General features: G+C 36.4%; 1 protein-coding gene across 1 annotated transcript; it reads left to right on the top strand.

The window, feature by feature from the left end:
• The first annotated feature begins 449 nt into the window (after window positions 1-449).
• On the top strand, window positions 450-9,940 carry LOC123534676 (phytanoyl-CoA dioxygenase domain-containing protein 1 homolog). Its single transcript, XM_045317017.2, has 9 exons — window positions 450-644; window positions 3,522-3,639; window positions 3,889-3,989; window positions 4,404-4,545; window positions 6,641-6,735; window positions 7,021-7,120; window positions 7,733-7,817; window positions 8,130-8,328; window positions 9,537-9,940. The coding sequence occupies exons 1-9, from the start codon at window positions 498-500 to the stop codon at window positions 9,666-9,668; spliced, it is 1,119 nt and encodes a 372-aa protein (XP_045172952.2). The 5' UTR covers window positions 450-497; the 3' UTR covers window positions 9,669-9,940.
• Window positions 9,941-12,818: the final 2,878 nt, after the last annotated feature.

The raw sequence follows: 12,818 nt of genomic DNA on the forward strand, positions 1-12,818 counted from the left end.
AAAAATCCTCCATCATCCATAGGTTCGAATGTATTTTCACCAGGGAAGTTTAGTCTTGGTCCCAGCAGTTTCTGCTGTTACCATTGCAATTTCACTTAGTCAGTTTTACTTAATTCAGGGTTGCTGATAATCCCTACATAATTTGCAGAAAACATACACGGAAGTCAAATATTGCAAGTATGCTTTGAAATTCCCTGTTTTTTGCATTTTTTTTAAGGTAGAGGACCCGTAATGACAACCGACAGTTTCCGGTCGGAGTTACGTATTTTCCGTATGCGAGTTCGGCATTCATCGGCATGAATAGAAAGGCAGACGACAAAATCGTCCGAAGAATGCCGAAGAGCGCAATCTTACGAAAATCCCCGATTGTAATTACGGGTCCACTATCTTTAAGTACAATGACACTGGCTAAAAGGTTTAAGCAAGGTTAACTGATAAATGTGTTGTTATCAGATTACGAAGGTATTTTTAGTAGTTTAAAACTATAATTCGAAAAAATGGCGAGCGTTGAAGTTAATCCGGAAAAATATCCTGGATTTTCTGGAGTCGGACATCCAGAGGTATTTACAACCGTTCCTCCACAGCCGACGGAGAAGAAACCGGGGCAAATACCGGAGGAGAAAGTGAAAGAATTCTTTGAAAATGTAAGTTTATACCTTTTTTTTAATGTATAGGGGTGAATGCGGAAGAGGTCTACGTGCAAATAAAAAAAGAAGCAATAAGACACTTTTCGCATTCACTGTGCTTACGGTGAGCTACTGTGATACCCCTGTGTCCGTCCGACGTCGTCACTCTTACAGATCAAATTTTGTCCCAGTCTTAATTAAACTTTGCCAGAATGTTCACATGCACTCCGGTGTAAACCAACTTCCATCCTCCGCCATGCCAGCTGTCAGCAAATATCTTTCAGTTTTTTAAAGAGATGCAGATTTTTGTAGTTAGAAAAATGTGGGTGGGGTATGATTAAGTTTATCTGCAAAAAAGTAATAATAAGGTTCATCACATGAAATTGATCCTATTTCAGTTTTTATAAGTAGAAAAAAATGGAGACTTAAGTAAATGAAAATATAAAAGCTCAAATAAGAAAGTTATTGTTGATTAACATAATGACTCATTGTAAACATCCGAAGTTAAATGAAGATCATTACATCGAATACTTATGTTGAAAATCATATCAGTGGGTATGATCGAGGTTGAAAAGTCAGATCGATGCGAGTACGGGTAAAGTAATTGCTATATATCCTAGTTTTACGCTAAATATTATGGTGACTGATTTAGGACATTTCGTTATGTCGCGTTGGCGTGCGTGCGGTTTTTGTAGCACATTTCGTTCTGTCGTCCGGGCCCGCGCACCAATGCGCCATAATGACATTTTGAAAGTTTTCAATGTCCTTTCGGCGCGCAAATGCGACAAATGAAACTTACAACGCAACATAACGAAACATAGAGCTCGGCAGAAAAAAAATATTTCTTTCGTGGTGGCGCGCGCCCCGTCAACAAAAGTTTCGTGTTTGCACGTCGGCGGGTATGCCAAGAAAAAATGAAATGTTTCATTGTTTCGCGATGGCGTGCGTACCAATTACAAGGATTTCTCTTGGCGTGTTGGCGCGCGTGGCAAGACAAAATAAAATGTTTCATTGTCTCGCGATGGCGTGCTTACCGATTAAAAGGATTTCTCTCGGCGTGTTGTTGCGCGTGGAAAGACAAAATAAAATGTTTCATTGTCTAGTCTCGCGATGGCGTGCATAGCAATTACAAGGATTTCTCTTGGCTTGTTGGCGCGCGTGGCAAGACAAAATAAAATGTTTCATTGTCTAGTCTCGCGATGGCGTGCATACCAATTACAAGGATTTCTCTTGGCATTTTGGCGCGCGCGGCAAGACAAAATAAAATGTTTTATTGTCTAGTCTCGCGATGGCGTGCTTACCAATTAAAAGGATTTCTCTTGGCATTTTGGCGCGCGCGGCAAGACAAAATAAAATGTTTCATTGTCTCGCGATGGCGTGCATACCAATTACAAGGATTTCTCTAAGCGTATTGGCGCACGTGGCAAGACAAAATAAAATGTTTCATTGTCTCGCGTTGGTGCGCACGCCAGGACGACATTACGAAATGTGCTACATAGCCGCGCGCACGCCAACGCGACAAATCTAAACATCATATTTCGTCTCTGCGTGCGTACCAAAACGCCAAAACGAAATCGTTGTTAATGGCTCGCGTGCCATCACGAAATAGAAAGTTAAATTCTGTATATCTTTTGTCTCTATAAAATCTAGAATAATTTTGGTAAACAGGTTACTTAAGATAAAAATGGTACACCACTACGTTAAATCATTGAAAATTCCTATTATCATTCTAAAGGCCACATGTTTTATCTGTCCGTCCGGATTATTTATCAAATGTTTGCCTTTATGAAAGCTAGGTCGTGTTTGAAACTAGTTAACTAAACGTAAAAAAAAACTTAGTCGTCAGGTTGAGTCGTTTAAAACATTTATCACTTTTCCTTCTTGAGTTTCCTAAAACTGTGTCAAAAGGTCAAATCATAGAAAAAAAATGTTAATAACATTTATGAGTTCAAGCTTTCTATCTGATACTCATACATATTTGAAATAATGTTTGCCTTACTAAAATGTAGCAAAACTTTGAAACTGGTTTACATGGGGTCAAATACTAGGTCACATTGTCTGCAAAAAAGTTTGTAGATTTGTTTGACAATATAAAAGCTAAGTCAAGTTTGAAAATGGTATATCTGAGGTCAGAAATTAGATAAGAAGAGCAAGTCATACGACAATTTTTTTATACTGTAGAGGTCACAGTTTTTACCTGATCTTTATAAAATTTATCTACACAGAACCCGAGACAAGGTCAAAACCCATTTATCTAAGATGAAAACGTGGTTAGCCCATCCGCTTTGCTCAATAGGGAGAGCGCAGATCCACGGATCGCGGGGTCGTGAGTTCGGTCCCCGGGCGGGTCGCATATTCTCCGGAACGAGTTGATAAAAGACATTGTGTCTGAGATCATTCGTCCTCCACCTCTGATTCAAGTGGGGAAGTTGGCAGTTACTTAAGAAGAACAGGTTCGTACGGGTACAGATTCCAGGTACACTGGATAGGTTAACTGCCCGCCGTTACATAACTGAAATACTGTTGAAAAACGGCGTTATAAACCAAAGACAAACAAAGAAAAAACTATGCCAAATCTGTGAAAGACCTATAGTTAAAACTTTAGTATGGGACTAGACTCTCTAAGAAAACAACTTATAGGTCAGATGAGCGTTACGGGGCATTCATTGCAACCTTTGGCTCGCTTCGCACAAAATTTGTAAGCATCATTAGGAAAAATGATGTGTTAAATTTTTATCGACTTGTAGCTACTGTTTAAACAAATTTAACAAAAGTATTTTTGTGTTCTGGTTTCATAATAACAAAATTTTGTTTGGAAGACCAGTATCGGATTAAATCAATGCAACAGGCCGGTTTCATTAGTTCATTATTTACATACTGGATCTAACTATTTAGGGATTCACTGTAGTCGAGGGTTTCTTCAACCCAGAGGAGATACAGCCGTGCCTGGTCTCGTACAGTCGACTTGTGGACGAAATTGCACAGAAGCTCTATGATTCTGGCAGAATTAAGAGTAAGTATCCGATATAGTTATTTGCACAAAGTTCAAATGTAAGTATGAAATTCCTGACCCGTTGACTGTTTTTTTTTGGTGATTTTAAAATCCAGGAAAATCTGCATAATTGCTGATAGTGCATACAAAATAAAATTTTGAACGCGACACAACGACAGAGACCAGTCGCGCATCTGGAGCGTATAAGCGTATCTTTAGACTAGCCCATTTCTGTGAAGAAGAATGTAATTATAATCATGTATATTTCAGATTTATACAAAGATCTCAACGTTAGCGACAGGCTAATTGCTTTGGAGAAGGAATGGCCTGGGGCGGTTTTGCTCCTTCTGAAACTGAACAAACTCACACCTGTAAGTTTATCTGTAAATCATCATCATCATCATCATCATCTCCATCATCATCATCAACTTCTTCTTCTCCGTCGTCGTCGTCATTATCACTATTATCATCATCATCATCATCATCATCATCATCATCATCATCACAACAACAACATCGTCATCATCATCATCATCATCATCATCAAATATTTATAAGCAGGAGATAGGCACCGTTGCATGTATTAAATGTAGAGAATGCCGAGATCGCATACGGAGGAGTCCATTACCTTGACTGACCAGGTTTCAAATTGTTGCACAAATGCAACCGTTCAAAACCAACCAGTCGTGCGCCAGTGTTTTTAGACAAGTCTCCGAACTAAGTTTTATGAACATGAACTTGTGCAGAACAGTCTAATGAAATGTTTTTTTTTATCATTTCTTTAGGAATTTCGGGATCTTTATCAGAATGAGAAGTTACTGAATGCTATAGAACAATTAATTGGTCCGGAAATCGGTGCCAGTCCAGTTTGGAACACAAGACCAAAAACACCGGCCCATAGAGAGACAGATGTTCCCTGGCATCAAGGTGGGACCTCAGACTTTTTTTCCAATATTTGAAAAATACATAAAAACGTCTGAAATAGGCTTATACTTAAAAAAACAACAACATTTTTTTTTGCTCTGTCATTATTGCATGACTACATTCTACAACAGACGACACCAAGCGAAACTTAGATGGATAACAAAGTTACAGTCAAATGAATATTTGGCAGTCTTAAGTCCTAATCTAAATTCAAGACGTCAAACATATGGTCAAGATATATTATTCATAAACAATTTTTTTGGATAACTTTACTACTTTGCAGAAACAGCCATAATTGATTATTTATTAGCTCGACTATTCAAAGAATAGGTAGAGCTTTTGGGCTCACCCATGCGTCGGCGTCCGCGTCTGTGTCGGCGTCGGCGTCCCGATTTTGTATGTAAGCTCGTATCTCGGTAACCACTTGTGGAAATGGATTGAAACATCATACACTTATTTACTGTGATAAACTGACTTACACTGCACAGGTTTCATAACTCTACTTTGCACTTTTACAAAATTATGCCCCTTTTTCGACTACTGCATATTTTTTGTTTTGTATGTAAGCTGGTATCTCAGTACCCACTAATGGGAATGGATTGAAACTTCACACACTTGTTCATTGTCATGATCTGACATGCACTGCGTAGGTTCCATAACACTACTTTGCAATTTTACAGAATTATTCCCCTTTTTGACGTAGCTGTTTTTGGCTGAGAGTTTGTATATAAGCTGGTATCTCAGTACCCACTAATGGGAATGGTTTGAAACTTCACACACTTGTCCTTTATCATGGGCTGATATGCACTGTACAGGACCAATAACCCGGTTTTGCAATTTTACAAAATTATGCCTCTTTTTGACTTTTATATTCATTCAATTGACAAGGCTGTTGAATAGTCGAGCGTTGTTGTCCTCCGGCAGCTCTTGTTTTTTAATTCTGTTTACTTAAAAAGCATTTGTCAAAGATATTAATCGATTAGAATGGAAAATGTAATGGATGATTGTTCTTCGTTTTCAGTTACTATAAATATATATAATTTGGATTAAAAAACAACAACAACAGTTTGTCAGCCTTTGTTTCGACATTGTATGCACATTTTTGACATGCCATGAAAAAATATCACAAACTTTGTACATAAAAAGCTGCGCACAAATTGAACATTCTTACCTAACCTACGTAATATTACCGGAAAAAAGTTTTAATATAATCTAACATGGCTCATTTTTAGAAGGAAGTCAAGCGTTGTATATTCTGCGATAATCAACGGTTTGCGCGCGGACCGTTTAGAAAACATTATGACGTCAGTTTTGGCGTTAGATACTCATATGACGCCCGTTTCATTGCTACTTGGGCATAAATATTCTAACCATCATGTTTTAATGAGCATATTATAATGAAAATAAAACGATTCCATTTATCGTCAGATTTACCACGGTTCTTCAGGCCTGAAAAAAAAATCTGTTTCCGGTAACATGCTAAAAAAAAATTAGGGTAGGTAGGTCGGATTTTTTTTCTATTTATTAAGGGAGACTTTTCAGAAATTATTGTGTCAAAACACTGAATACAAACAAGGGGGTTATGCCTTTAGAGCATCAGTAAGTTGATTTCTAACATCACTGAGCATGTTTAAAGCATAAGAAGTGCAGTTTTGCAACTTTTTGTCAAAAAGTTGAAAAAAATATTCTCCAAAGCCATAAAACATTTAGGGTCGGGCCAGAAATTTAGGGTAGGTCGGGGTACCGGAAACGAACATTTTTTTTTTATGCCTGACATTGAAATATACGAGGCGTAGGCGTATGTTCTCCATGACGATTTGATAAACTCTACCTTTGTTTCATGTGAGGAAGTTTGCAGTTACTTGCGAAGAATAGGTTTGTACTGGTACAGAATTCAGGAACACCTTCCCGCCGTTACATAACTGAAATATACTTGAAATACGGCGTTAACCCCAAAACACACAAACAATCAAACAAATCATTGAAATGCCTAGATATTTAACCACTCAAGTTTACACCGACGTTTGTCAATTCCTTCTAATCTTGACTTTCTCTCAACTGTTGTCTGGTTATTATTTGATAAATTAATTATTTTAAGATTCTGCCTACTTCGATGACGATAGTTACAAGACGCTGATAGCAACGGCATGGGTAGCTTTTGTAGACGCAACGCCGGAAAACGGCTGTATGCAGGTGATTGATTCTTGCATTCTGTTAAAGTGACTTACGTAATTTACATTTTCTTTTTTTTTCATTTGACTTCAAAACAAGCTAACAGACTCATCAGTAGTAAAAGTTTTCTTAATTTTGAAAGAAATATAGGACTTGCGAAAACAAGTTAGGGCCTAAGTTTACTAAAAAAAATGTTTACTTACATGAGTGTGCGTTCAATTTGCCATTTTATTATAATAATGATATGATAGTTTGTAATAATATTATATTTTATAATATATTTATTGTTATTTTAATCATATTAAGTACGTAAAAGGAGGGCAGAAGAAAGGTTTAGTTGTTGTGCACGAGTGTTGTGACAATTTCTACCTGACGATCAAAGAAGAGGAACTGGTTGAAAGACTTAGTGAATAATTTTTTTTGTACTTGTGGCAATTGTATAAGCTTATATTAAGAAAACACTTTTGAGCAGTGATAATTCAGTTGATTGACTATTTACTAAATTATCCTTTAGACTGCTTAATCTCTAAAATGCACTGGTATGTGATCCAATTTGGGCAGTACCATTTATTATTCGAACGGATTTTCACTGATAATTTACTAACTGAATAGCGAAAAGTGCAGACCAAGATCAACCTGCAAGGACGTGCAGCTGCGCTCGGGTCGCAAAGGCAGAATCACTTGTCGTCTGTAGGCCAAAGTAAATTATTATTTAAGTATAGTTTTATGACTGGGGGAGTTAATCTGGCCTATGCAATAATGTATCTATAAACACAAGCAATAGTAGAGCTAGGGTAGTGTAGTAATGCTAGAAAACAAGTTGCCGAATATACTACATATCCTGCACAATAATGCAGTGGACCGTCGCGAAACCCCGGCCCGCCAGGTCGATTAAAATGCACAATAAGTAAGTGTGTATATAGACGACCAGACAAAAACTGGTTAACTGATATCATAGCACTGCGTTGCGATGGCAGACAATAAATTTAGACTCATCTAAAGGGTTTACTTTTTACAGGAGCGAATCCAGAGACCGACTTCATTACATGTCCAGTTAAAGCAGGCGGGGTGATTTTCTTCAGCAATATGGTCCCCCACAGAAGGTAACACTAGTTATTATTGTGAAGGGAGACTACTGCGTTGAGATCTTACAGTCTCCCTAAAGAATTGTTCCTCTTCAAACGGCAAATGGGTGACAATTACACATTTGAATTACTCTTTATATATCAGTCATGATTTGAATTAATCTTTACATATTAGTGAAAAATTAACTGAGTTTTCATTTTATATTCATTTTTATTTATAAATCATTTCACATCAAGCATTGTCCTAAGGAACCTTGTTTCTGTCTCGAAATGCCTTTTTATCAGTTCAAAATTAGAGATAAAATGTTGTTTTTTAAATATTATAAATAGCGTTCCTAATCGTTCGGACCACATCCGGTTTGCGATGGATCTACGCTATCAGTCTCCAAACCGACCGTGGGGTTTCTTCGGAAAGAGTTCAGGAATCCTACTCAGATCTCCTTCCAAGCCAGACCATGTACCAGACTGGGAGTTCTACTCCACACAAGGAAGATATGATATCATTAAGGATCTTGTTGTAGAAAAAACGGTATATTTTATTTTTTATGCTTTTTCAACACAATCAGTTCCCCCGACTACGTCAGAACTTGGTCCAATGTTATAAAACTAAGTCTGGAGACCAGTCTCGATATTATAGCATCTGATTCGCTGTTTCTGAACTAAAATTTGAAATTAACCAATGGCAGATATATTTTCTTAGACTGGTCTTCAAACTCAGTTTTATAACCTTGGCGTCTTGTGTGGATCCACATGTCCGGTATCATGTTAAAGAGGTGTTTTCCACACTGAGCTAAAAGTAGATTTTTTATAAATGTTTCTCCCATCTTTAAACTTCAATGGAAAATGAAGTACGTCTTTGATACGGGCAGACTACTAGTAAGAATCACCCGCCCTCTGCATTACCACACTTGATGACTTCCTCATATAAAATGTCAAGCATTGTAGGGGCATAAATCCTACAGCCTTAACTGGCATCTTATTCCAAGTCAGCGACCCAAGACACTGCCAAAGAGGTTACAGCCGCGTTCAGTATTTTGCATCCTTAGACTATGAAAATGTTAAAGCGTAAAAGAAACAATAACTATCTTTAAAGACAGATGGTCAGCGCAGTGTAGTTGGCGAGCAAAAATAATTCATGAAAATGGCTGTAGTTTATCATACACAAGAGAAAAGATTGTCACAAGAAACCTTCATGAAAACTATACCTGTTAATGTAACGTGCAGTTATTAGTTATACCGCCGTACACAGCTCTTTCTATTAATAAAACAATAATAGTGTTTTGTCAGGAATTTTGATTGTGTTTATCAGACGTACTTATTATATCTATTTAGACATACCATATACTTGCTAAATATGCTGACCGACACATCCCTTTAAAACTGAAAAAAGGTCATTCAGGATGAAAGCTTTGTCACTTCATCCAGAGTTGCACAATGAACATAGTGAAAAAATAGAACACTGACCCAATTAGCAAGACTATAACTTTGATCTTTCGTATAACTTAAAAATACGTTATCAAGCAATCGTCATTGCCAACATCGTCACGTGACATAGGTCAATGCATGTCATGAACACGAGCTTAATACAGCTGCGCCGAAAAAGTTAAACTGTGCTGGTTTAAAATGATTGAATTACTGACATATATCAAATACAATCTCTCGCATGCAACATATATACATATTTATGGGATACAAGGCTTATAATATAAGTAGAATATTTGAATATCTATTTCACAGGGCAAGGGAGAGAAAAACGACGAATTTGACACAACTCTTAACGGACCACACATGGATCGCTGGAAAATCGTCAACCACAGTGTACATACAGAAGCTTATTTCAAAGGCAAAGCAGACGAACAAAAGGCATAGAAAAATGAACAGATAGTGATAATCTGATTGAGTATAGAGACTGACTAAATAAGAGTTGAAGACACTCTCGATGCAACCATTTTATCATTGTGCCAAAATTCACGTTTTGCCGTCGTTGCTTACAATGATTTAATTCTAGATTGTATGTCCTATGTATTTTCTCTTTGTATTAAAAGAAAAACAATTTTTTGCACACGACGATATAAACAGTATTCATTTCGCCACTAAATGAGTAGCTTTAAATTATGAAATAAAAAATAACACATGCTGTATTTCAACATTTTGAAAAAAGAACTATGAAAAGCTAATAACTGCTACCTGATTTTATTACAGAAAATAAATACAATATATAGCGTGTCGTAAACAAACATGCACAAACGAAACACTAAAACATCTCCTGCTACCTTATTTTGGACCATTTTGTGTCGATTCGCTGTAAAACCCAACTCACTCACTCATTTTGAACACCACTAAAGCATACCATTAACTGCATACATTTAAGTATGCGTAACATTGATCGGAAACGGTAGACTGAAAGGTTCTGCACATTGTATATTTTTCAGAATACTTGCACAGACTTATTCGAAGTTCCAAGATATGGAACGAACATCGATTACTGCTTATTTCACCTTTGCTCTCACCGTGCGACTTTGACCTTTAAATTGTGTTTTAACGGTATCGCCATAATGGCCGAGTTATTAAAACACTTGAAATATGTAGAAAGATATGAAATGTATATGCGATTCGCCCGTATGCCGTTTTGATCACACTATGCAAAGTTTACTGTGAAGAGACATGGCTGCATGTTACGTTTTGCAAAGTTTCAGAAGTGTGAACTCTAATGTAATTGAAGAAATCTTTCCCAAGATCTTGTAAGCATAAACATTACGTGTCCAATACCTTGTAAGCAAATATATTGCCACGAAAATTTGGCATCTGATATGCTCAATATGAGCCGTGCCATGAGAAAACCGATATAGTGGGTTTGCGACCAGCATGGATCCAGACCAGCCTGCGCATCCGCGCAGTCTGGTCAGGATCCATGCGGTTCGCTTTTAAAGCCTACTGGAATTGGAGAAACTGTTAGCGAACAGCATGGATCCTGACCAGACTGCGCGGATGCGCAGGCTGGTCTGGATCCATGCTGGTCGCAAACCCACTATGTTGGTTTTCTTATGGCACGGCTCATATAACTAATTCAAGAATGGTGCGTCTAATTCTGTTAATGCATATTATAAAAATAGGATGATATCTTGTAGTCACAGGGAGTTTAATAAAAAGTGATCAAGAAATTGGGTTTCTTATGTAAATTACAGCATTTTTACTGAACGCTCATGAGATTATAAGGTAAAAAAATTAAATTTTGTGAAAACATCATAAAGGTTGCTCAGGGAATATGGCGTCTGATGTGAAATATGACAATATCAGCATTCGCTGAGCTATCTTCCCAAATGATTTGACAGGTGTCGCTACGGGCGAATAGGTCCTATCATGCGGTGTACTCTCGGCTTTTATCATAGTGTTAAACTCTTTTCTTAACCTAGCGGAATAAAAAAGTTATTAAAGTATTTAAAAAAAATAGTTCCAATCATTTAATTTATCAATTTTACATGACTGTTTTTAACATCAAATTTAAAGCCTTGTAAAATTTTCATCATTTCAAAATGCTGGCTAGTAATATATAACTGAAATTATTGTAGCATTAATTTAAGCGAGTCACATTTCCGTTTACTTTATAAGCAAAAAGGGGTTAGCTAATGTAGCTAGTTAAAAAATATTGCTAAATTTTACCCCTGAATGGAAGCTTTGTTTCAAATAGACAACGGGTACTCTGTATACATATAGTTTGCATAAAATTTCCTATCCACTGGCTGCATACTGATTGTTATCATAAAAATGTTCATGCCATGTGTCCTGTTAACTCTATGGGGGTTAAGAATATGTCCTTGAAGCAGACTTAACACTTCCTGCTCCCACTTAGGTGTTAAATATCGGTCAGTCTGATGTTAATGTAATGTGTATAATAAGTTTTTATTTCTTAATATTTTTATCAATTTGAAATAATGCTTTTAGATTTCACATTTGTTTTTATTTTTTATTAAATGTAAAATGTAAAGATTTATATTTTCACTTTATGTAGGCAAGTTGCTGTGAATTTGAATTGACTGAAAATTAAAGAGGCAGCACCATAAAATTAAATAAACACGTGGTATTTCAACTTGTCATTAGAGATCATTTATGCCTCGTGGATGATATTTTCATGAAATATATGAGAAAACAGCTATAATAATTAATTGGGCTGATGGAAAATTGAAGGGACATCTTATCACAAGGGCATATGTTCTGACATTTTACATTAATTATTATTATAACTTCTATATTATTCAAGACCTCATTGCATAAAGCTGTAAATTTATGCAGATCTTCCCGATTAAGTTGTAACTTCAGGAATATATACTGTCTATATTGATCCAAGTCCAGTCAAGTCAAGTCATTTATTTATTTATTGTCGGTAGATAAAATAACATTATAAACATAAGCTATGTATAGCTTTTGGCCGATCCTTATTTTAAGAATATATTGTCTGAATACTTTCACAATGATAAAAGAATTTTCCAAGTAGGGCATTTCAATATTGAAAAATACAGTAAAGCTTAACAAAAGCATTTATTGTCACAATTAAAAAAAAACAACAAAAAAAAAACATAACAATCGTACAGTCCATTAATTAACTGACACAGTAAATGCACTTTAGAACAGTCCTTACAGCTAGTCTCATATTTTCAAGTCATAGAATATCAATAAATATAAATAAAGCTCTTTCCTCAAATGCTCAAGGGATACACAGCTGAATTTTGATGACATTATCGGATCTACTTATATAGTTTGAAGTGACGGCGACTGAATAATGATGTAACTAATGTAAACAAACTTTCCTAGGACCTATTCGCATGTAGTGCCACCTATACGCGCACCTGTTTAATCAGGGGAATTAACTGACCGATATCGCCCATTAAGGATACGTCAGAGGGCCAAAACTTTTCAGGAACGACCTTGTCAAATTTTTAAGATTTTGTTGCCTGCTATATTTACATTATGTGAGTTTCATGAATATTTCACTAGAAATGTGGAATATAATGTAAAACAAAG

The sequence above is a fragment of the Mercenaria mercenaria genome, chromosome 12, assembly GCF_021730395.1.
Source record: "Mercenaria mercenaria strain notata chromosome 12, MADL_Memer_1, whole genome shotgun sequence".
Classification (NCBI taxonomy): Eukaryota; Metazoa; Mollusca; class Bivalvia; order Venerida; family Veneridae; genus Mercenaria; species Mercenaria mercenaria.

What these genes read in the sequence shown, in the direction of transcription:
- LOC123534676 (XM_045317017.2), top strand. Translation starts at nt 498, where the DNA reads ATGGCGAGCGTTGAAGTTAATCCGGAAAAATATCCTGGATTTTCTGGA. An exon ending in TGATTCTGGCAGAATTAAGA is followed by an intron (nt 3,640 to 3,888) that starts GTAAGTATCCGA and finishes TGTATATTTCAG; the next exon opens with ATTTATACAAAGATCTCAAC. An exon ending in ATCTTGTTGTAGAAAAAACG is followed by an intron (nt 8,329 to 9,536) that starts GTATATTTTATT and finishes TCTATTTCACAG; the next exon opens with GGCAAGGGAGAGAAAAACGA.